Source organism: Drosophila persimilis, unplaced genomic scaffold, assembly GCF_003286085.1.
Source record: "Drosophila persimilis strain 14011-0111.01,24,50 unplaced genomic scaffold, DperRS2 tig00000676-arrow-arrow-pilon, whole genome shotgun sequence".
Lineage (NCBI taxonomy): Eukaryota > Metazoa > Arthropoda > Insecta > Diptera > Drosophilidae > Drosophila > Drosophila persimilis.
In genome coordinates, this window is record NW_020825332.1 from 1479841 (window position 1) to 1504206 (window position 24366).

General features: G+C 45.1%; 4 protein-coding genes across 4 annotated transcripts; 3 read left to right on the forward strand and 1 right to left on the reverse strand.

Moving 5' to 3' along the window:
• The first annotated feature begins 251 nt into the window (after positions 1-251).
• On the forward strand, positions 252-6605 carry LOC6604497 (acetylcholine receptor subunit beta-like 1). The gene is made up of 7 exons (XM_026991454.1): positions 252-382; positions 453-610; positions 3608-3744; positions 4553-4707; positions 4955-5399; positions 5468-6067; positions 6136-6605. Exons 2-7 carry the CDS (start codon positions 544-546, stop codon positions 6298-6300), a joined length of 1569 nt encoding a protein of 522 aa, XP_026847255.1. The 5' UTR covers positions 252-382; positions 453-543; the 3' UTR covers positions 6301-6605.
• A 593-nt stretch (positions 6606-7198) lies between these two features.
• On the forward strand, positions 7199-9544 carry LOC113566341 (vegetative cell wall protein gp1). The gene is made up of 5 exons (XM_026991593.1): positions 7199-7216; positions 7585-7628; positions 7709-7871; positions 8234-8850; positions 8947-9544. The coding sequence occupies exons 1-5, from the start codon at positions 7199-7201 to the stop codon at positions 9542-9544; spliced, it is 1440 nt and encodes a 479-aa protein (XP_026847394.1).
• A 295-nt stretch (positions 9545-9839) lies between these two features.
• On the forward strand, positions 9840-19560 carry LOC113566342. The gene is given in 3 exon segments (XM_026991594.1): positions 9840-9900; positions 18665-18771; positions 19117-19560. Coding segments are annotated over 3 exon segments (612 nt in total).
• Positions 19561-23450: 3890 nt separating this feature from the next.
• Positions 23451-24302, reverse strand: LOC6599756 (extensin). Its single transcript, XM_026991465.1, has 2 exons — positions 24288-24302; positions 23451-24216 (listed from the first exon to the last, which is right to left on the reverse strand). The coding sequence occupies exons 1-2, from the start codon at positions 24288-24290 to the stop codon at positions 23497-23499; spliced, it is 723 nt and encodes a 240-aa protein (XP_026847266.1). The 5' UTR covers positions 24291-24302; the 3' UTR covers positions 23451-23496.
• Between the last annotated feature and the right edge of the window lie 64 nt (positions 24303-24366).

A 24366-nucleotide genomic window follows, 5' to 3' on the forward strand; every position in this document is an offset into this window, starting at 1 on the left:
GCTGTTGCGGCCTTTGTTTACAAACTAACAAAGGGAGAGGACGGGACGGAGAGAGCCAGCGAGTGACAGAGAGAGAGAGAGCAGCCACCCCTTGGATAAGGGAGAGGGTGCTGATTTTGATTTTGGGTGCTCTCTTTTATCCGGAATTTCAGCATCCGAGTCGACGCCTGCGCCGTGGCCCTGCCATTCGGCTGCTGCGCGCCTCACAGTCGCAGGCCCATTGATTTTTATCCAGAATCCCGAAGTAGAGTTCTTAATCCGCACCCAACCGGACCTGCTCCAGTCAGAGCAGCGCAGAGCTCTTGAGGAAAATTCGGAAAAGCCTTGTGAAAATTGGTCCATTAATTAATAGATAATCAAAGCGTTCAGCTCTGGCCTAAAGGTGAAGTGCAAAACCTTTTCAAAGAAGAGTTCCACCAGCTCTAAGGCTGCTGTTCTTTGTGTGTCTGCAGTTCGGGGCGTGGACTCCATTCATCCATCCAGTCCATCAGTCATGTCCTGGTTGCAGTTGTAAGTGCAGGAAAAGCGGAAAAGCGGACTACCATGGACACCAGCAACAGCAGATCCTGGCTGCTCTACGGCATCCTGGGGCTCCTGGCGATTGCCGCAGGTACGTACGTTGCGGGGCCGAGAGGGGGCGGCGCCAACTCTGCCCCCATTTCCGGGCTGGGGCCCTGTTATGTAATGAAAAACTCGCGAAAAAGGCCAAAGGAAAAACTCTGTTAAAACTCTGCTAACCGTTTCTACAAAATCCAACCCCTTCCGCAAAAAAACAAAAGAAAAACTATCTCTCTTTCTCTCTCTCTCTCTCTCTCTTAGCTAGCTAACAAATTTTTACAGCAATGATTTGATTTTTTTCTTAAATTTAACAAACTTGCGCTGGCAGCGCCGCCTTAACAAGTTCTCCAAGCTCTCATTTTGGCCAACAACCAACCAACCACCACCACAACCGCCACTGCCACTGCCACCGCCAGCCTCATGCCGCGGACCGCTGCTCCCTTATTGTACATCTCAGCCTCTCAACACCACAACCCCACAACCAACCAAGAACCAGAACCAGAACCACCAGAAACAACAGCCAGAGACCAGAAACAACAGAAACCAGAAAAAAGAATAACAGAAACCGCCACACGAACCATCGAACGCCTGAGAATGCCTGAGAATAGATTCCCGACAAAATGAATACAAATGAGACTTGGAGAAACTGCCAAAGCGACGCTGCTGCAGCGCTGCCTACGAAAAAAAAAAAAATACGAGAAAATTATAAACAAACTCACAAAACTGCGCTAGTCATTAACTAACTCTATATCAAACTATATAGTATATATATATTCCATATAATCTATCGTAGAACTCTCCTTAGTAGCACACCCACCACCACCACCCGCACAAGAAAGCAGTTGAGTGCTGCCCCTTAAGAATAGATCTTCTTCTATAGAACTGCATATCTCTGCTCTCTCTGTCTTTGTCTCTCCTGCTCTTGCTCGTGCTCTTGCTCTCCCTCTCTCTCTCTCTCTCTCTCTCTCTCTCTCTCCGTATAATGCTCGACAACTGTAAACTTCTGTACCCTACTATATATAGCCAAGACTATAAAAAACTATTCACTTTTAGTACACCTATATATCCGTACTCCCTTTGCCTCTCTCTCTCTCTCTCTCTCTCTGTCTGTCTCTGCCTATATATAAGTATATTCTCCTTAGCTATTTCTGCCTTTTGTAATTATACATTTCTCCAAGCCCATCCATCTAAGTCCCCCCTTAATCCCACCCCCCTGACTATTCCCCGTATTAAGGGCTACCACAAGGTCCTTGAGGGACACAGCCACAGCCGTTCACAGGATGAAATCGCAACTGAAATGAACAACAACCAAAAAAAGATCAACCACAAAACAAAAACTTAACCGATATTAACCAAGAAAAAATTACTGATTTCAGTCAATGAAATGCATATATACAACAAACAATATATATACTATCTATATATGTATATATATATATATATATGAAGATTTCTGTATCAACTGCCGAATCTTAATTCATACTCCTTCTCTTCTGAGCAGTCCAAGAAAAAAGATATACTACTCGTTAGGCTAAAAAAGAAGTAGAACTCGCAATAGAACCCTGAAAACGAGGCGTACTTTTAGTGTCTAGAGCTCTCTTTTTGGTATATAATGAATATAGTACATACACACACAAACACCCACTCGACACACACACGCACACTCACACACCCACATAAAATCATATACATAGTATCGGTATGAACATCCAGCCACCCCCATCAGACCGCCCTACCCCTCCCCACCCATTCACCTAGCCGTAAAGTGCAACTCCAGAAAGGAGTTTCAACAACAACAGCAAGAAAAAAAACAACTCCACTTACTCACACGGCAGTAGACACACGTGTGCTCCACATATATACACTATATACACGCACACGCTCACGCACACAGACAGGCGGCAAGGATAACCCGGTCACACACACACGCAGGCGAGAGTGTGAGAGCCAGCCAGCAGCCAGCATCCCAAAAAGAGCTTTCCGCTCTCTCGCTCTATCTCGCTCTCCCACGCCACGTGAAGGACACAAAGCTTTCGGATAAAGTTTGAGGATAAACTTTACTCAGCTGTCGGCGAAGGAAAACAACGGATTACCGGAATATAGACGTCTCTTTCGCACTTTAGTTAGAAAGGGAATCCCCTGCTAGGTCCTTACGATCTCTAAAGTCTCTAAAGGGGGCGGGCACCCAAGTATAAGTGTTGCACATCGTTAAGCACCTTGTTGATATCGTTATCGTTATCGCTAGCTGTGTTATCGTGTTATCGTAGTACAATTTAGGACTCTAGGACTGTAAGAACCACCAAAAGCGAGAGGCATTTGCATTAAAGCAGCCACTATGTGGGGGAGGACACCCACGCATAGTTCTTGTTTAATGGAAGTGCCTCCGAATGCGGCGTATATGCAACGTAGGCCAAGAACCATCACAACAACAGCCACAGCAACAGCAACATGCCACACTTGCAGCACCACCACCCAACCACCACTAAAAACCAAACAAAAAGTAATAAGCGGTACTCATGTCTCGTCCATTTTTGTTTAACTTTTTCCAAAATCAAAAAATCAAAATTCCAAAAATTCCAAGTTGGTAAAGAAGAAGATGATGAAGAATCGGTGAAATGTCTCTCTCTCTCTCTGTCTCTCTGTCTCTGTACTATCTGTCTCTCTCTCGCTCTCTCAGTCTCTCTCGCTCTCTCCTTCTCACATTGTCTCTCTCTCTCTCTGTCTCTCTGCCTAACTCTATCTCTGTCTAAGCTATAATCATCCTAAGCCCATTCAAAAATGAAAAATTAAATTTAAACAAAAAAAAAAAAAAACCAAGAAAACTAAAAACAAAAAATACAACAACTTTGCTCATCCGTTCCGTTTCTTTCGTTTCTCTGTATTCTCCTGATTTTCGTTATATCTTTGATTTCCTTTTTGATTTATTATTTATTCTCTGTCTATATCTTTCTCTCCCCCGATTTCTGGCAAATCTGTTTCGTTAACCGCCTTTCGTTGACTATTTATTTTGGATTCCCCTCGGTTCTCTTTTGTTTTTGTGTTTTTTTAGTCAGTGCATCCGAAGATGAAGAGCGCCTGGTGCGTGACCTCTTTCGAGGCTACAATAAACTCATACGACCCGTACAGAATATGACACAAAAAGTTGGAGTAAGATTTGGTTTGGCGTTCGTACAGCTAATCAATGTCGTAAGTGTTCACAAAAATCAAATTTGCCAAAAACAAAAAAACAAAACAAAAAAAACCATAAAATAATAAGAATATATCTATAAAAAAAAAATAACAAAAAAAAAAACTAACATTAGTAGAGTGTAAATGTATTTTAAACAAGAAGTTCTTTAGTTTCGTTAACGCCACACACACACACACACACACACCGACACACACCCACACACAAACACCAACACAAGCAAACCGCCCGCCCAGCCACGCCCATGTTTAAGTTAATGGGCCTGGCATGGTAGGGCAGCAGTCGTGGAAGCATCCCAAAGTTTATGAGTTTTGTTTTTTGAAAATTTATTTTATGCTTTGTAAATAATTACGTACACCGTTGCCTTGACTTTGACATTGTCTTTGTGTATGTTTCGTAGTGCTGAAGAAATACAGTTACAAGCCAAATACTAATACGAATACTAACCCTAAAGAACTAAGATTAAACAAGCAAACAAAACTAACCAACTAACTAACAAAACTAAGAGTTAACCAAATGCGAAATAATTGTCTTAACTATCCCTTCCCGCCCACTCTCTCTCTCTCTCAAAACCAACCAAAAACTCGATTCGATTTCGATTCGTTTCGAATCTCCAATACAAATCGTTATCGTAATCGTACTCGTACTCGTACTCGTCCTCGTACCGTTATCTCTCACGTAACCACCACTCAACCAAAAACCACCAAAAAACCACCAAAAACCACCATCAACCATGATATCACCACAATCAAAAACCGATCAAATACAAACGAATTCCCGAACCGAACCGTACCGAACCGAATCAAGAATGAGAAAAATCAAATTATGAAATCAAACGTTTGGTTACGTTTGGTTTGGTACGACTACCAGCTGCAGTGGGATGAGGCCGACTACGGCGGCATCGGGGTGCTCCGTCTGCCCCCCGACAAGGTTTGGAAGCCGGACATTGTGCTCTTCAATAAGTGAGTAAATGGCCATTATAAAACGTATGTTACTAGTACTCCAGACTCTCTCTCTCTCTCTCTGTCTCTCTCTCGCTCAACTCTGTACACTAACCAACCAAATAAAGAAAAAAAAAGAAAAATGAGAAAAGAAAAGAAAAGAAAAAAAAGTAGTAGGCGAAAGTAATCCACAGCTTTGCGGCGACCTTTCTCGTACTTCCATATAACCGAAGACTAACATTTACATTTATTCCCTACCCCACGACAGCGCCGATGGCAACTACGAGGTCCGCTACAAGTCCAACGTGCTCATCTATCCCACTGGCGAGGTGCTGTGGGTGCCGCCGGCCATCTACCAGAGCTCCTGCACCATCGATGTCACCTACTTCCCGTTCGACCAGCAGACCTGCATCATGAAGTTCGGCTCGTGGACCTTCAACGGCGATCAGGTGTCGCTGGCCCTCTACAACAACAAGAACTTTGTCGATCTATCCGATTACTGGAAGTCGGGCACGTGGGACATCATCGAGGTGCCCGCGTACCTCAATGTCTACGACGGGGACAGCACCCATCCCACCGAGACGGACATCACCTTCTACATCATCATTCGGCGCAAGACCCTCTTCTACACGGTCAATTTGATCCTGCCCACGGTGCTGATTTCCTTCCTCTGTGTGCTGGTCTTCTATCTGCCAGCCGAGGCGGGCGAAAAGGTTTGTTTAACGGGCGAAAAGTCCCTCTGTACTGGATATTGATCTGGATACGTCCCTTCCCTTCCCAGGTAACCCTTGGCATTAGTATTCTCCTGTCACTGGTTGTGTTCCTGTTGCTCGTGTCGAAAATTCTGCCGCCCACATCGCTGGTGCTGCCACTGATCGCCAAGTATCTGCTATTCACCTTCATCATGAACACGGTCTCCATTCTGGTGACGGTGATCATCATCAACTGGAACTTCCGCGGTCCGCGCACCCACCGCATGCCCATGTACATACGCTCGGTGTTTCTGCACTATCTGCCGGCGCTGCTGTTCATGAAGCGTCCGAGGAAGACCCGCCTCCGCTGGATGATGGAAATGCCGGGCATGAGCATGCCCGCACATCCGCATCCCTCGTACGGCTCGCCGGCCGAGCTGCCCAAGCATATCAGCGCCATCGGTGGCAAGCAGTCCAAAATGGAGGTCATGGAGCTGTCCGACTTGCATCATCCGAACTGCAAGATCAACCGGAAGGTCAACAGCGGCGCCGAGCTGGGCCTAGGCGACGGCTGTCGTCGCGAGAGCGAGTCCTCCGACTCTATTCTGCTCTCGCCCGAGGCGAGCAAGGCCACCGAGGCGGTTGAGTTCATAGCCGAACATTTGCGCAACGAGGATCTTTACATACAGGTGAGTGTGAGCCAGCCAGAGTGTGTGCAGCATCGGTGTACATTTAATATCTTCTACTTATGGTGTAGACCCGCGAGGATTGGAAGTACGTGGCCATGGTGATCGATCGCCTGCAGTTGTACATCTTCTTTATTGTGACAACGGCCGGCACGGTTGGCATTCTCATGGATGCCCCACATATCTTCGAGTACGTCGATCAGGATCGCATTATCGAGATCTACAGGGGAAAGTAAGGAGGCATTTAGCTCGGCTCGGGGACGGGCCAAACTGAAAATGGTTAACAGCATTGCAAACGCAACAATAATAAGCAAAAGACAAGACAAGACAAGAGAAGACAAGAGTGGAGAAAAACAATGAGAAAATTGCAACAATTAAAGCGGATTTTTAGAATTTACTAATTAAACGAAAACGAAAACTAAACGAATAATGGCTTGAGCAAAATAACACACTAATACAACTAACTAACGTAAACGTAAGCGTTAAAGAACACACACACACACACACACACACACACAGACGAAGTGGCACTCTGTGGGGAGGGGAGGGAGTACGCGTACACTAACTAAAAACTAAAACAAAAACTAAAACTAAATGCAAATAGTTATTCAACCAGCAAGAACAAATGTTTAACAATTAAATCAAAACAACAACCTAGTGGAATTGTGCGTAACTTTATAATTTTAATAACGAAACTTAGCTAATATATATACTAAAATCTAGACGGAGAGTTTAAGTTTAAGTGCTATAATACACGCAAGGGTGGAGTGGATGTGTTGTTTTTTTTTTCTCCAGAACTTTGTTATGTTGAAGTCACCCTAAACTTAAGTAAAACAATTTTACATTTAAGCAAAAGGAAAATCACACAGAATTTCACAATTTGTAAATGCTTCACAATCGATCACGGCTCCAGCTACCATAAGGAGAGCCCCCCTCACCCCAAACCAAACGAAAAGCCAATAAAAATGCAAAGTTAATTAATAGAGAGAAAAATGTTGTGTTGCCATCAAGCATACGCCGCGTGTTACGCGCTCGGAAAATCGTATTTGAGTGCCTGTGATTTTATTGACCATTTGCGGGAATGTCGATTCAAATGGGAATCAGTTGTGGCTGATGCAGGGAGATATTTATGGAATGGGAGAAGCCAATTATGTAAGCACGATTCTGAAAACATCTTGGCCATATGTGGCTCTCCGCTTTGGCGTTACTGTAAAATCATAAAAATTCGCACATTAATCATCCGCCCACGTACAGGCTGGTGTGTGAATTCTGTCATCTCCAATCGGAGGCCGGAGATAGCCCAGGGGTAAGACTAATGAACTAAACACACAGCCAGGAATTCCCTGTTGCCCCGAGGTTCCTGGTTGCTGGGGGGCCAGGGGCTGGGGCTTCATAATTAAATCACACACAAAAACCAACAGAAAGCCTAGGCTAAGCCAGAAGGCAGAAGGCAGCTTAAAAAACTAAAAAACTAACTAGTACGCGCTGTTATTGACTTACAATCGCCGCTGATTACCAAGCAACAACAGCAGCAACAGCAACCACAGAAGATACGCGAGTACCAGTACGTGTTCAGATACAATATCTATCTGAATATCTGCTGTGGCTATGCTATGTACAGCTTCACCTATGGCTACATCAAAGGTTGCAGCATCACGACGATGACGATGACGACGACGACGACGACTGGGCCAAAACTAGTCTCGTCTTGGCTGACTCAAAGCCTCGGCATGTGTCCGACCGAAACGCCGCGCCGCAACGCTTAGGGGCTGCTCTGGCTCTGGCTATGGCTCTGGCTCCGGCTTTGGTATAAATGCGCCAAGGGAGAACATTTGGGCATCATTCGATTTTCTGATTTTGCAACGAAGACGTCGCTGGCATCCCGCCTTCGACATCGACATCGGCATCGGCATCGTCCCAGCTCCAGGTTTTTTTTTTTTTTTCTGTTGCTCGTCTAGACGGCTCGTCAGGCGAAACCGGTAATATTTCGGCTTCGTTTCGATTCGTGTGAGTGTGTGTGTGTGATATTTTTTTTCGGAAAACTCGGAAAATCCGAGTTGGAAACCCAGCAGAAATGGTGAGTCCGCTTGAGCTACCCGCCCGAACCGGGAAGTGTTGACTGATGCCCCCCCCCCCCCCCCCCCCCTCCCGATCTGATCTCTGTTGCAGCGCTGTCTCCTGCCCCTGGTGGCCGCGCTGCTCGTCGCGGCCGGCGTCCACGCGGATGTCTCCCACCTGGACACGGATCTGCAAGAGGACGGCTACCACTACAAGCAGCCATCGGTGCCCTTCCCACCGCCTGGCTCCGGCAATGAGATCGACGATTCGGGCATAGGACCGGGTCCAGCTCCTTCGGCGCCAGGACCCTCCTATGGACCGCCTCAGACGCAGCCGCCGCCGCCGCCACCTCGTCCTCAGCCCACAGCACCGGCTCCTTCTTACGGCCCGCCTCAGACCCAGCCGCCACGCCCTCAGCCGCAGCCCACACAGCCTGCGCCCTCGTATGGGCCTCCCCAGACGCAGCCACCTCCACCTCCACCACCGCGTCCTCAGCCCACACAACCAGCTCCATCCTATGGTCCTCCCCAGAAACAGCCGCCACGCCCACAGCCCCAGCCTCAACCGCAGCCGCAGCCCACTCAGCCAGCGCCGTCTTACGGACCTCCCCAGACGCAGCCGCCACCACCACCACGCCCACAGCCCCCATCCCCACAGCCTGGACCGGAGTACCTGCCTCCTGATCAGCCCAAGCCTCGTCCCACACCACCGCGCCCACAACCACCACCGCCAAGACCACAGCCCCAGCCCAAGCCTGAATATGGGCCCCCATCAAGGCCGCAACCGCAGCCACAGCCCACTCCCGGATACGGGCCACCACCAAGGCCGCAGCCGCAGCCACAGCCTCAGCCGCAACCCACTCCCGGATACGGACCACCACCAAGGCCGCAGCCGCAGCCGCAGCCTCAACCTCAGCCACAGCCCAGTCCCGGATACGGGCCGCCACCATCCCCGCCGGGACCAGCTCCCACAGCTCCAGCTCCATCGTATGGGCCACCACAAACGCAGCCACCTCGTCCACAACCACCACGCCCACAGCCGCCACGCCCACAACCTCCTCAGCCTCAGCCACAGCCTGGATCTGAGTATCTTCCACCACAGGGAGAGAATGAGGTGACGCCTTCGCAGCCCCAGCCAACGGCTCCAGTTCCGGACTATAACCCACCACCCGGCCCTACTTACCAGCCACGCCCACCTGCACCGCCCGCACCACCTGCACCCACATACCAGCCACGCCCACCTGCACCACCCGCACCACCCGCCCCGCCAGCACCCACATATCAGCCCCGTCCTCCAGCACCGCCCGCACCACCCACCCAGGAGTACGGACCACCGCCAACCAGCCCCGGAGAGGAGGTGGCGGGCTCCCTGGGACCCGATGGCTACAACTACAACAAGCCTGCCAAGCCGTTCACCTTCTAGGCCTAAAATGATTTTTTTTTTTCGTATAATTCTGTACGCGTACTCGTATGTTTAGCCACAAATTGGACCCCACCCCAAACTCCCCGCGAAGAGATCAATTTCCAAATAAAAGACACAAATCTACACCAAAAACCAAAACCAAAGCCAAAGCCACTTGTTGGATAAATATCACTCACTCGGGGGATTCGTCGGTCAATGTCCAAGCGATGCTGTCGGCCTTCTGTGGCGTTACGTCTGACAGGCGAGGCGCCGGCGAGGAGGAGATTCACGGGCGACGGTCATTAGAGCCGGGGAGATGGCACCGGCCAAATATCAGCGGTTCAAGTGCAATCGCAATCGCCTGAATCTCTCCTGTGGTCGGTCGGTCGGTCGGTTGGTCGGTCGTTCTGTCCAGCTGGTAGGTCAAATCAATCAAACCGGGGGCGCCATAAATCAGACGAGTTGTCGTCGTCGTCGTTCCACAGGCGGAAATTCCGAGAGCTTCAAGCTGCCGTGAACGTTCTCTCAGGTTAGCCAATGTTTACTTTATGCTTTGTCGAATCTATAAACCTATTATGACTATATGCACTTTTATAAGTACATATATATGAAAGCCCATAACGACTGCAATTGCCAGAGAGCCATAGCTATAAGTATAGCCATAGCCGTAGCCATAGCCGGTAACTGCAATGGCAACATTAAGTCGGCTCTCCGTACATGGCAGCCTTCAAGGTGCCAGCCGTCTGTGTGCCCCCAGTTTGAGCCAAAAAATAAATATGAACGAGCGGATCGATCGCTCAACGCAGAGCGATCAACGCTGATCGCCGATCAAACGACTCTATTCCCACAAGCTGTCGCCCGGCAGACAGTCAGTCAGTCAATCTGTCAGTCAGTCGGTCAGTCAGTCTTCGGGTTCATCAGTCATTTACTCAATATGTCCGTCGCTTAGTCAATAAATTGTCTGGTAGCCATGGCAACTTCATTAGGCTGCCCAAAAAATATAAAAATAAATAAGAAAAACTGCAGCAACAGCAGCAGCAGCAGCAGCAGCAGCAGGCATTGTGCAACAATTTTCCACTCTTGGTTGCATAGGGCTCGGGCTGCCCAGTCCGTGGGGGCATGCTACTAATTACATAAGCATACTACACGAAAACGGCCTTCAATATTGCTGGACTCGGAATCGGACTCGGACTCGGATTCCTAGCGCCCTAGCGCTGTCCGACCGACTGCCCGACCGACCGACCCAACGGATTGCCATTTGATTAACGTCTTAACGAGTGGCTTGGGTGTGATTTATGTTGTTAACGCGGCTGCGGCTCTCTGCAGCAGCTGCACTCAGACTCTTTGCCTTTTTGCGTGATTTATGATTACAGCATATCGCAGTCGCGTACTTGTGGCACTTGAAAAGATTTCGGGCCTGACAAAAGATTCGCCACGCATTGTTTGCTTTGTGCTTCGATAATTAAGTGAGATGTTTTTCAGATAGATTCATGCATATGTATGTATATTCGATGGTGACCCCATCTGTGAAATAGTTTTAGATATAGAAGCTGAAAATCAATAACAAGAACAAGTTCATTTTGCAGGTAATCAACCTAACCTGCTGACCTTAGCTAATTTCACAGATGCTTCCCCGCTTCCCCGCTAGCGCTGGGAGATGACAAACGTTGTTTCTGTTTCTGTGAGAGCCCATCCGGGTGTAAATTTCCCAAACAAGTTATTAATATTCTGTCGGTTCTGTAGTCATTGGCGCGCCGTCAAACGAATCAAACAACACGCAAATGTAAATGCGAGTATTAAATATTAAATCATTCTATATACGAAAACAAGCCAACAAATAATTCTTACCCGAGGGCGAAATTCCCATTCCCATCCCATTCCATCCCATCCACCTTCTTCGTCGTCGTCGTCGTCGATCATCTCAAATTTCTAATTAATTCTTCAAAAATAATTCCGACAGCAGCTAATCGAAATTATTAATGGACAAATTATAATTATGACTTAATAGACATTCAATAAAGTCACAGAGAGTGATTTATGCCGACGCCATACGACCGCAGGGAGAGAACGAACACCTGTTTCCACTCCACTCCACTCCACTCCACTCAAATCACATTACGCATACGCAATGTGATCCACGTCAAAATGGGTTTGTGCATTGCGTTTTGCCGGGCCACTTCACTTGACTCTCTTGTAAATCAATCACAGGCGAAATTGCCCTTGGCATCGTTTCGTCTGTTCGGTTTTTTTTCTTTCTATTCTTCTCTCACATTTGTAGTGTTTTTTTGTCTGCTGTCTTTGTCTGTCTGGTACAAAGAAAAAAGGCAGCACTCGCAACGCATTTAAACGGTTTCCAGCAAACATTGCGTACGATGATTTGTGTAGACGGGGCCCAGGCCCAAAGAAATATGAAATGTTCAAGTGGAGCAGCCGTTAAGCCTGTACAGAGCGGCAAAAAACTACAGAAATCATTCACGCATGCAACTGGTCGGCTGTGGGCTTGCACAAGCCACCCCCGAGTGGCCAGCAGAAACGTATGCCTCTGGTTTGGTTTTAGCCAAAAATGTAGACAATATTAAAGGCATACTTTAAGAGAATTTCGTACTTTGGTTGAGTTTTAAGCTAAGCGAAAGCCATTTTGATGGAGCTTTGATTTAGACTTAAAGTTGCGCTTTTAAGTCGGGTAAAGCTTTCAGCCGTATTTACTGGTTCTCAACAAAATACATCGATAGAAAAGCTTATAAAAAATCTATAAAATATCTTATTATATTATATTTAAGTAAATATATTTATTCGCTTTCCAGCAGGCATCCTAAGTATTATAATCTGTATAATACAAATTTATTTTTGATTTTTTGTTTTTAATAATTAAAATCGGGAAAAACTTTTATTTTTACTTAGTAACAAACAAAACTTGAACAAAATGTTTCTTACATTTTTTTGTTTATAAAAATTGAAGATTTTATACCAAACCCATTAATTTGTAGCTGTAACTTTTCCCCAGACTCCTCTTCCTTTAAAATATATATAAATTAAGTTTGTATTTTTTATTTTTATAATAATATTATGTTTAATGCATGATCTATTTTTCAGAATTATATTATAATTTCTCAAAATTTTTTTATAAGTCTATAATTGAATAATGATTTTTATTATCAAACTATAAAGAAATGTATGAAACCATTTCTTTCAAAAAAATTGGTTGAGTTTAAAAATTACGTGGCTGTTCTTATTCCAAAAAAGTAGGTCATATTTTTCGACTTTGATATTTTTTTGTACCCCGTAACTTTTATTTGGGATCTCTGCTTTCCATAGCATACCGATTGGGAGACTCTTTAATAAATAATTATTGTGATACCTTACAGATTATTGAGTGGAAAAGGTGCCCCCTATTGTTTCTGTAATTCCCAAATCTCTGCCTCTTAAGGTTAACCGCTTCTTTGCCTTCGCCATCAATTTTTAAATAAATTCCCATGAATCTCCGTACAAAATCAAAGCAATTCGATGCAATCCAAGTGATGTCTCAATTAATGGCTCTGCATGCAAAATAAATAGGTTTCTGCATAATTCATTTGCTGCTACTCGCACCACTTCCTCATCCGATTGACCGACATTGCCCCTAGCCCCTAGCCCCTACATAAGCCCTCCCCTGCCCTGGGCGCAGTCTAGGTTCAGGTTCAGGTTCAGGCTATGATTCAGGCGTCGCATGCTCGAATCGCATTAACAATAAATTAATCAATTGCTTAATAGATGTTTAACAACTGTTAACCTTCCTGGCGAGCATTCGAAGTGGTTGCAGATAAATCAAATAAATCTCTGAGAGCAACAACAATCACCACGATTTGCTGGCGATTGGCAGCAGCAGCGAATATTTTGATTAAACGTTGCGATTCTTGAGCGTGAACAAAATCGTTTAGCTGCCAAAATTGGCAATTACTCGCTGCCGCACAGCCACAGCCACAGCCACTCGTGGCCATAATGAATGCCCAGACAACAATACCGCTTAGCCTTTTGGCCCAAACGTGCGTGGATGAAAGCAACGATAAGGAGTCACAGGGGTAGGTAGGATGATTGCCTTTGCGGATTTGCAGATGGCTGTGGGCGCCAGTGATTAGCATAATACCAAGGCATTCGCATGCTCTATTAAAATTAAAATTTAATTACAAAATCGAACAAAAACGCCAACATTAATCAGAGGCAGGCGACACGCACAGCACAACATAGATGCATGGCAAATACTATCCATAGAGGCGACAAATATGAAGACACTCGAGCGATCCAATCCGGTCCAGTTCGATCGATTCATTCACAGACAAAAAGCAGCCCCAGAAGGCGGCTTTGTCACGCAAATTTTTGTCCGCTTCTGACTGACTGACTGACTGAATGCTGGCTGGTGGCTGGTGGCTGGTGTCTTTTGGCCTGTGGCCTGTGTGGCTGCTGCTGGTGTGAAGCTATTAACGGCAAATAGTCGTCGTCCCTCGATGTGGGTCGTTGTGTCTTGAGCACTGACAGCACTTGTCAAACCAATCCATAATAGATGTCAAAACATCAGCAGCAACATCGTCGAATCCGAATGTAGCCGAACGCAGTGACAATGGACAAACTTCAGTTTGGACAAAATGCAAATGCAGAATCGGAGAGTCAACACAAAGAGGCAATCCAATCCGATTGAAAAGGCAAAATACACACTGGTTAATCCAATGCTTACAATCTCTTTACAAATTTTGACCTTGGCCTTACACGCTGGCGAGCAAACAAAGCGCAGCAAACGGCATCTCCACATCGAAAACAATGTCATAGCAGTTAGTTCAACACACACACAAGGGACACACAATCGACAAACAAGAGATACAAATGTATCTAGTGGATGGGGCGCCGATGCCACAGGCATTGACTCACTGCAGATGAACAGGCCAAGAATCTTACAACCATCGCGTTGGCAGACAGAGCGGCGGGCCGCAACAAGAACCCTCATCATCGTCAAGATAATCATCGTCATTATCGTTTTGCCAAAATCCAAATAAAATCAACAAAAAAAAGCCAAATAAACAGGTTCCCTTAATGGCCATTAGGCAGAGATTCAGAGTCACAAATTGGCATCGAATGGCTTATATATATTATATAGTATATATAGACATAAACATTTAAATCGTCTTGCCAGCTAGAAGATGGCTAGAACGGGTATAGCTGCCGCTGCCCCCAGTGTCAGGGCTGGCGCGGTTCGTCACCGGTCGATCTAGATCTAGCATGAATGAAATCGATCTGTTGGCGATGATGCCTCACTAGATTGTGGTCTCAGTGGAATACCTTCATTTACACTTTTATGGCAGCAATTTGTAGGAATTGAACCCACTTCTAATCGGTTACAGCATCTTATAGGGTATTTTTGGGTAAGTTCGAGAAGCAACTGGTCATAAATCTTTATTGCTTCAAACAATCTCCAAGACTTTCAGATTTTTGGTCACCAAAATAAAGCTAGCAAATTCTGCTTTGGAACCTTCTATATCCCCATCATAAATGTGATACGATTCTTAAATGGTTTACCACTTAAAGATGCGACTTAAAGACTTTTGAAAAACAGCGATTAGGGTTTTTATGGGTCGTATAAAAGTGGTTTTATATTTTGGCATTCACTATTAGGGAGAATAATCCCAGAGCTCTTTTTTCAGTGTCAGTGAAACGTGAGACCAGAAAACTTACCCAAATCAATTATTATTGATTATAGTGTCCAAGACAAAGTTCAAAGTGCCAGCCACACATGGTTTTAACGGTGGCACGAGCCGGGCCAAAAAGGTGCCAAAAGCAGTCAAAAGCAGCCACCGACGTCGCGCGCTTTGCCCTCAGGCGGCCATCGATTTTATTGTTTGCTGTTGTTGCTGACGAAAAAACTCATAAGAAGGCAGAATTAAAAACTAATTATTAAGTTAAACAATGATTAGATGAGAGGCTCTGTTGGTGTTGCCATTCTCATTCTCATTCCCAATCCCCCATTTCGCTTTATTTTATTTCGATTCTGGCTAATTTCAATAATTAATTTATGCTTCCCATTAAATGCTAACGTTCGTTCTTCTGCGGCGGGGACGGCGGCGGCGGCTTTCACTGGGCGCGTGTGCCCGTCCCGCCGGTTTGTCTGTGCCAGTCACAGGATTGATTGGAACCAGAATCAATCTAGAAATCGGATCCAATGTCAAACAAGTCAAGACAAACTAATTTTTGTTCTTCCAGAGAGAGAGAGAGAGACTGTCCCGTGTAGGTCAAGTTTCTGATGGACGATAATTGTTTAATAATTTATTTTGACTCCCCCGGAAACGAGACTGAGCATCGGCCATTTGTTGGCTATTTAAAGACAATTTATTGAGGCAGTTATAAATCTCTCAAGTGCCCCAAAACATGTCGAGGTGTTGCAATAAATATTTCTGTGCCTAGATCATGCCTCCAGCCCGCTCAGGAGGGTCCAACAGCTTTGGCAATCATTTTGAAATACATATTTCGACAAGAGTATGCCACAGTTCGCCATTGTCTGCGGCTGCTGCTGCAGATGATATATTTGTTTAGCTTTTTGGTTTTTTTTTTTGTTATACATTTTTTGCGTAATTTATTGAATATTCATAATGTGGACGCTCTCTGGCGCTGGCTCTGGCTGTGGCCTGTTTCGCGGTGAATGTGCGGAAGCTTGTACAAATAAATTCCTCAAAAATACTTACGATGTATTGTATTTGCGAATCTTCATGAAAAAAAAGAGACAGACATGTGGCTGGCCTGAGAATCGTAAGATATTTTCTGCTGAACCTTGACTTGGGATTGTATTCTTTTGGGGTCTTAAAGCGAATTCCCAACAATAGCTGAAAGCTCTCAAAATGTTTAATTTCTTTGCCTGTTTATTTAAATGTCAAGCAAAAACCGGCAGCGAGAAAACGGGGAGTGTCTCACCCCAAACCGAACACCACAAATCTCTTGGTGACAAAAACTTTGCTAAAGAAATGAAGACCTTTTGTGGTTCTGGTTATCAGGTGGTAAGCATCGCTTGTAAAAAGGCAGAGACTCGTGCTTGGGCCCCGCCCGGACAACAGGTCGCATGCGTAATATATGGGCATGCCTAGAACGAAAACCAGATACCACTGAACCCCAGGCCCCGGCGTTGGCACGTGAAGTCTAATCGATTCTCGATAGCGGGCAGTGCCATAAATAAACACAATTTTCGATTGCCGGCATTTAGTTAACAGTCTCCGGCGATGGCGGCTCATGGCTTTTGATTCACTTGTATGCAAATCCGGGCCAAAAGTCGTCGTCGTCGTCGTCGTCGTCGTCGTCGCTTTGGTTCCGGCCACAGACACACCGAAACGGTGATGGAAAGATCAAAAAACATATTTAACTGGCGATATTAATTTCGATATTGGCATTAGCATAAATAAGACTGCGTTCGATGTTAAATGCTATCATTATCACTGAACTATATACGGCATGCATATACATATAGTTTGTAGTGTGGGATTGCGATTGTGATTGTGGCCCCATAAATCTGCCACGCCCTTGATTGATTTATGCAGCAGCTACTCATAGATAGAACCCTGCTTTTCGAATGACACATTTTGCAAGTCAAATCCATTGTTGACGCAATAGACAATGGCCACAAAAAAAAAAACCACACACAAAAACAGAAACAAAACCTGGCAATAATGGCTGCTTTGTCGGGAATCGAAACCTAATACGCCAGTCGACCAAAGACCAAAAGCATTATTAATTACATTTTAAATTTTCTAATAACCGTAAAAATACACAATAAATTGTTTGTTGTTTTTTTTTGTTGTGTTTTTTGTTTTTGGCTTATGAAAAATGCTGCATAGAATTCGCAGGTGTCTCATCTGTGTGGCCCGTTGACAAACATTCCATCAATCAATGCAGGTGAAAGGCAGCCGAAAAATGATGTCACAGGCCGTCCCTGTGGTGGCTAGAACTATTTTTAAGTGGGTTTTTGATATACATTTATAACAAATAACATCTTTACAATGTTTCGTTGGTGGCCGAATAGTCGAAAATGGCTTTACCATTTCCTGTGTGTGTGCGTGTGTGTGTGTGTGTGCCACTTAATCTCCGTGGCACACAGCCTTGATATCGAACAAATCATTTTTATTGGCACTGCATCTTTTTGGTCTCGAGTGGCTTCAGCTTCATTCACTTGACTCGACTGTGGCAGGTGAATGTATTTCCCCACACACACAGCGCACGTACACGCACACGCACACGCACACGCACGAGAAACGGAAATGATGTATGCCCCCGAAAGCCGTTAAATTTGCTTATTGTTGCCCCTGCTGAGGTCAAGTGAAGACACAAACAAGCAGACAACCAGACAACCGGACAGACAAATGATGGAGCGATCAAATGAATGAATGGGAGGGCTACCAGCCCCGACAATCTCCTCCCGACACAAATCTGTTGCAGATCAAATTGCTGGACATTTTTGTGTGTCCGCTAGAACCCGAGGTAGAATTTCGCATAATTAGTTGAGTGCTCTCTTCGGTGGAACAATATTATTCTAGCAAAAATGTTATGCAAATCATTTCACAAAACAAAAGACTTAGGCAACGAACTTTTTGCCTGAGCCACGCGTCGTTTGATACAGAGATACAGAGCGCTAGAGAGTGGTGGGGCGGAGTATGTGGATTGCTCTGCTCTTTAAATGCTTTGTTAACTGTCTGTCTGCCAGTCTGCCTGTCTGTGCGTCATGCGGCTCGTGACGACAACCAAGTGATTGTCTAAAGGGTCCAAGCACCACCACCAACCACTCTTCTAGCTGCCGCAGTCTCTTCATTTGATTCCATTTCGTTTCGTTTCGTTTCATTTAATTTAAATTTTGATTTGATTCGTTGTTGTCGTTGTTGTTTTTTTGGTTTTGTGGGGCGGCGGGAGGGGGGGGGGGTGCGAGCTGCTGCTTCTGCCTGTTAATATTTTTGTTGCTGCCTTATTTCTAACGTGTCTCATCGGGTTTTTGGCGGTCGTCGCCATCACCGTCGTCGTCGTCGTCGTCGTCGTAGTCGTATCTTTGGCCAGCCTCTCTAAGACCCACGTACCGAACTGAACCGAACCGAACGGACCACCGTCCAGACCAGATATAGTATAAATTTCCTACCAACTGACCAGCTCATCATCATTTGTGCTTTGAACTTCTTAAGTGTAAATTGCTCGTCCGCTCATCAGCTCGAGAAAATTTCGTAAAAACAAAATAAACCAAAATCCAAATAAAAATGGTATGTGATCCTCATCCAAAAAAAAAACAAAAAAAAAAAAAGGAAAGGATAATGAATCCTTTCAAGTGCTTTAGTTCTAAGAAGGATATAGAATGAAACCCCAAAGAATCGAAAAGTGAAACCGATGATGTGTGAAATGGAAAACAACAGCGTTTTATTTTTTTATTTACTTTTTTTTTATAACCAAAAAATATCGCCTGCCCAACCTCAACTCAAGTGCCGCTCAAGTCCGGGGCTGGAGTGTCTCGCGGGACTTGTTTTGTTTCACACACCCCGTGCTGCCATAAATAGATTGCCCGACAACTCACAAGTGATTTCCCCTCTCTTCCCCTCTTCCACCGCCAGAAATTCTTCGTGCTGTTGGCCTTGGCCCTTGTGGGCGTTGTTGCTGGTGCCCAGCTGCCGGACTCGGCCACACAGGGACCCAATCCCCAGGACATTGCCACCCCCGAACCGGAATACATTGACATCGAGGAGCCTCTACCCGCTGCCGCCGCCCCTGCCCCAGCCCCGCGGCCAGTGTTCGCTGCTGCCGCTGCCCCCAGGCCAGTGATTGCCGCTCCGATCGCCCGTCCCATTGCCCGTCCCGTGGCCGTGGCCCAGCAGACCTTCTTCCAGCAGCAGCCCATCGCCCAGCGTGCCCAGTACCTGCCCCCTCTGGTCCAGCAGCAGCAGGTGGTGCCACAGCAGCAGCAGCAGCTGGCGGGACACTCGTTCAACAGCAGGAGCGGCTACCAGTACCGTCGTCCAGTCTATGTAAGACGCTTCTACCGCCTGCGCCGCTACTAAGATGGAGCAGCGATATATTCATATATCTACTATATTTTTAATACATGTTCGATAATATCCTAATAATGTTCCCCTCTATATTTTGCTGTTTTCTTTCTTCTGACCGCACCCGCACCCCACACCTCACTCCTGCCCGAAACGACTATCTATCTGCACCAAACTCCAAACCAAACTCCAAACCAAACTCCAATCCAAACTCCAAACCAAACTCCAATCCACTGCTCGAATCAAGCATTAACCTATATCCAAAAAAAACACCACGCTCACGCCACATTACCACGCACTGAAAACCCCTCTACAAATCTATCCAACTATCGAACCATATCGAACTATCTAACCAATCCTAATCCTAGAACGAAAATGAAAATGAAAACGAAACGTCAAAGAACAACGACCAATCAGCAGCAGCAGCGGCAGCCAAGATCAAAAAGCACAAAGCTAAAGCATAAAGCATAAAGCGTAAAGCTAAAGCATAATAAAAAGCAAAGTACAAAGAGACAAATGATGTTCTAAAGACAAAGATCGAGAAAACCCAAGTATTCAGTTATTGTTGAATTTCCAAGTAAATTACGTACGAGTAAATAAACGTAAATTATTTGTAAAAATGATAAACAAAATCTCGCTATATTTCATTCACCACCGCCGCAAGGCCAATCAAAAGGGGGAAGGGGGACGGTGGCGGTGGCGGTGGCGGGGGCAGGGTATGGATTTTAATTATAATATTCACAGCTCATCAACGCACGATTAAGTGTGTCGAAAGATTGTACAAAGTTTCGTTCTCAATTTGATGGGGCACGAGCACGAGCACCCATCACCCATCACCCACTGCCTGGGACCATCCGTCATTAATCATGGGAATGCGATGGTATTTCAGAGATGATATGATGGACATTTGCATACGGAAGCTGGTACCTTTCTGCGCACTGAGGTCGCCTTATTACCCTTCCATTCGTTGGATGTGATGGGAAATACAATTTTTTTTCTTTTTTTTTGTGTCTGTGTTGCGTGGCAGATTTGTGGAACTTAAGTGGTGTGTGTGTGGCGTCTTCTTCGGGCTAATTAGAAATAATTATTTATGCAGGTTCTTGCATCAGTCTTGACGGCTCGTAAACCGAAACTCTAGCCAAAAACAAAACCAAAAATAAAAATAAATAGAAATACATAAATCTACTGAAAATACTTTCAAAATACATTAAATAGAACCGGTTTAAGCTTCTGCTAAACCTGCTAAATTGTCTCCAAAAATAAAACCCACAAAAGATCGACTGGACAGGAATCTGAAGTGTAAACACTCCATTTTTAAGAGGTTCAATCCGCACGGGTGGCCAAAGAGACAATACGCATTTGATTGATGGATTGATTGTCAATTTGATTGCCTTGCTGCCGCGGCTTCAATTCAGGGGCATTAACAGACTCGACTCTATTTTTTTTTTTTTCTCTATGAACTATGACAAACTGGGTCTCCACTCCTTTGTGTGCCATCGAATATCGATGACAGCAGCAGCGTTGGCGATGACGCTTCCGTCTCGTCTGCGACTGGACTCCTCGATCAGTCAAGTGGCAATTATAATTGGCGGCCTTGCCACTTTGTTATTAATTACACAAGTTGTTACATCAGTCTGTGTTGCCACTTCCCCCGCCACTTCTCTTCCCCCGTGGCATTGTCAAGGCAATGGATTATGAAAAATGATATCTCTGGCTTCGATAAATCTATGGCGGAATAAATTATTGACCATTATTTTTGACCATCTACTACTTCTGAGCATTATAGTTGACTCTCATTTATAATTATTTTAATAATATTTAGATGTGCCCAAAGCTAATTTGGCTAACAAAAATTGGGGCATGACCGAAACTGTTATACTAATACTTTTCAAGCCATACTTTTGGGCAGATATTTTTAACTATTATATGCTCCCAAAAGTTGGCCATTAATTCGGGAACTTGGGACGAAAGCTGACCAACTGAAACAATCCAAGGTATTGCTAAATAAGTGTCTAAATAAAAACTTGAAGGATAAAGTTAGAGATAATAGAAGGCAAGTTTGAATAACAGAGACAGTTTGAATAAGAAATTGGAAATTTGTATCGTCTATCAAATAAATCGGAACGAGAATGAAACAGAAAAAGTTTTGGTGTATTTTTTAAGTCCATGTTGTGGCGTGAGAGCGAATTGAGTGCACCCAGCCGAGTATGCCAAAAGTGTGGTGCCAGGTGACAAGGTGGCAACCCTGGTCCGTCTGACAGATGGTCAGAGCTCGAGAGACGAACGTTGCACTTGTCGTTCACGACACTGTTGAAAAATAATGAAAATACAATGAAAATACGGCTGCACGAGAAACCGATTTTCTGTCAAACATATGTATATAAATATTTCTCTGCAATTATTAATATATAAAAAATTATTAAATATTTAAGTACTTAAATTAAAAAATTTTGCTAACTAAAAATAATTATTTAAATAAATCTGACAGTATTTCCTTTTATTAATGATAAATTAATGAATAAAATCATTTTATTATTTATAAATATGTGGCTCTAACAGTAACAGCACACAAATAATACAATACATACATAATCAAATACATATTGCATAATAAATTAAGAATCAAATTATTTATAAATTTTATTTTATTAAGGTAACCTGTCTAATTAATTTATTTATTAATAGTACTAAAATATTTTTTATGAATAAAAAGTGATTAAATCTTTTTGAATTAAAAAATTTATTAAAAAAAAAAACAATAAAATAAAATATTATAAAGAATAATTGTAACTATAAATTATTATTGATGCTTTCTTCAGGAAGTATCCATCACTAGTGAATGCATATATTATCAGCTGTTTAGCGCTGCTCTTCTCTTTCTAGAATACTAAACGAACACAAACGCATCAATGAAATTATCATACCAAAAACGAAAACGAGGAAACAAATAGTTTGTTTCATTAGTGGCAGATCTTAAACAGGCTAGACGAGTGAACCTGCCTCGGGTCATCAGCTTGGCTTTCTAAAATCAACGATGAGCGCGATAATTTATGGGGCATGTTTATTTAAACGGCGCTACTAAGAGCAACAACCGTATACGCGTATACGTACGGAGCTCTTAAGTAAATCATTTTTGAGGCACTTAAACAAATATAAGCGTAATAATCTAATTAATTTGCAGAAGAAGAAACGGGTTCCCATCCTCCAACCATCCCCAGCTATTAGATCATGCCATCGATTCGATTTGCATAAAGGCAATTCATTTTGTCAACACACACGCACACACATTCCGATTCCCAGAGTGTTCTTCCGAACTTCCTGATCGCATTAGTTTCACTTTCTATCCCCATCAGCGTGGGAGGGTTCTGAGAGCCGTACGGGGGCCGAGGGCGTATCTTCACACCTTCGAACAATGCCAGCGATTGTCTGCGGGGCGCAATCAAGGTACGGAGTATTGCCATAAATTATAAGATGTCGTTTATTGAAGCTCAGCCACAATTCGGGCCATAAAATTAGAGCTTATGGCCGTTTCGGGTGCCAGCTTCAATTACTCACTCTCGCCCGCTGTTTGCCCATAAATCAAGCCGGAATTGGCCTCAGAGCATTACTCAGTCGCATAATCGGACGTCTCGAAATAGCCGCCACTGGATCGGTATGCCGTGAATGAAACTGTTCTGCCACATTTGCGTATATTTTTAGACGCCTCAAGTGTAATTATGCTGTCTCTCTTGGCACTTGAGCCGAGAGTTCGTGGTCGTGGTAGTGGTCGCGGTCTGGGTCGCACTTCTGATAGGATTTTCCCCCAAACTCGAGTTTAAGTTCAAGAGCAGGATGTGGGTTTTCATCGTGTTGGGGTTTATTCGTTCTCAAAACTTAATAAATAACTATAGTATATACACGTGACATTGGCAGACAACAATAAAATGGCTAAGGATGGAAGGGTCTTGCCTCTCAGAAGAGGAATGGCTGGGCGGGGGCATCGTAGTGATAGCCATCCTCGCTGTGCGGCTCCACGATCTCCTGGGGCGGCAGGTAGCTGTTCACGGGCTCCTCCAGCGGGGCGGCATAGGAGGGGATCGGAATCTTGAACGTCGGCTTCGAGGGCGGCAGATACTCCGGCTGGGGCTGCTCCACCACGGGTGCGACGGCTGCCACGGGCGGTGGCAGGTAAGCAGGCTTAGGTGGCACAACCTTGACGATGGGAGCAGCAGGTGGCAGATATGCCGGCTTAGGAGGAGGCACAACCTTCACAACTGGCGGCGGGGGTCGCAGGTAAGACGGCTTAGGCGTCACCACTGGCGGCGGGGGTGGCAGGTAAGAGGGCTTGGGTGTCACGACCTTCACAGTTGGCAGTGGGGGTGGCAGGTACGAGGGCTTGGGTGTCCTGACGACCGGAATCTCGGGCTTCACTGACGGCTGGGGCGGCAAGTAAACCGGAGTCGGCTTGGTCACAGGCTTCACCGGTGGCAAGTAAGACGGAACTGGAGCAATAACACGAGCTGTCACGGGTTCCGGTGGCAGATATTCAGGCCCAGGGGTTGGCAGTTCGAAGGGAACACTCGGTGGATCGTAGTTGTAGCCGGGATGATCATGGTGATCATGATGATCGAACAGATGCGAGACATCGCCGGCCACCAGCGCGAGACCGCATACAGCAAGGAACAGGAGTTTCTGAATGGCAAGAGATAGGTGTAGATGTTATAGGACACTCTTTGGGCATCTTTCAGATGCGTTGGACAAACCATTTTGCTATCCAAGCGTTCTTCTTCTTCTTCAGTGGATGATACGTTCTCGCTGCGACGACTGCTACTCCCGAAATGA

Excerpts from the sequence above, each read along its gene's own strand:
- LOC6604497 (XM_026991454.1), top strand. The coding sequence starts at position 544 with ATGGACACCAGCAACAGCAGATCCTGGCTGCTCTACGGCATCCTGGGG. Across the intron at positions 4,708-4,954 it reads GACATTGTGCTCTTCAATAA|CGCCGATGGCAACTACGAGG; the intron begins GTGAGTAAATGG and ends ACCCCACGACAG. Across the intron at positions 6,068-6,135 it reads ACGAGGATCTTTACATACAG|ACCCGCGAGGATTGGAAGTA; the intron begins GTGAGTGTGAGC and ends CTTATGGTGTAG.
- LOC113566341 (XM_026991593.1), top strand. Across the intron at positions 7,629-7,708 it reads CAGAAGATACGCGAGTACCA|GTTGCAGCATCACGACGATG; the intron begins GTACGTGTTCAG and ends GCTACATCAAAG. Across the intron at positions 7,872-8,233 it reads TGGCTCTGGCTCCGGCTTTG|CGCTGTCTCCTGCCCCTGGT; the intron begins GTATAAATGCGC and ends TCTCTGTTGCAG.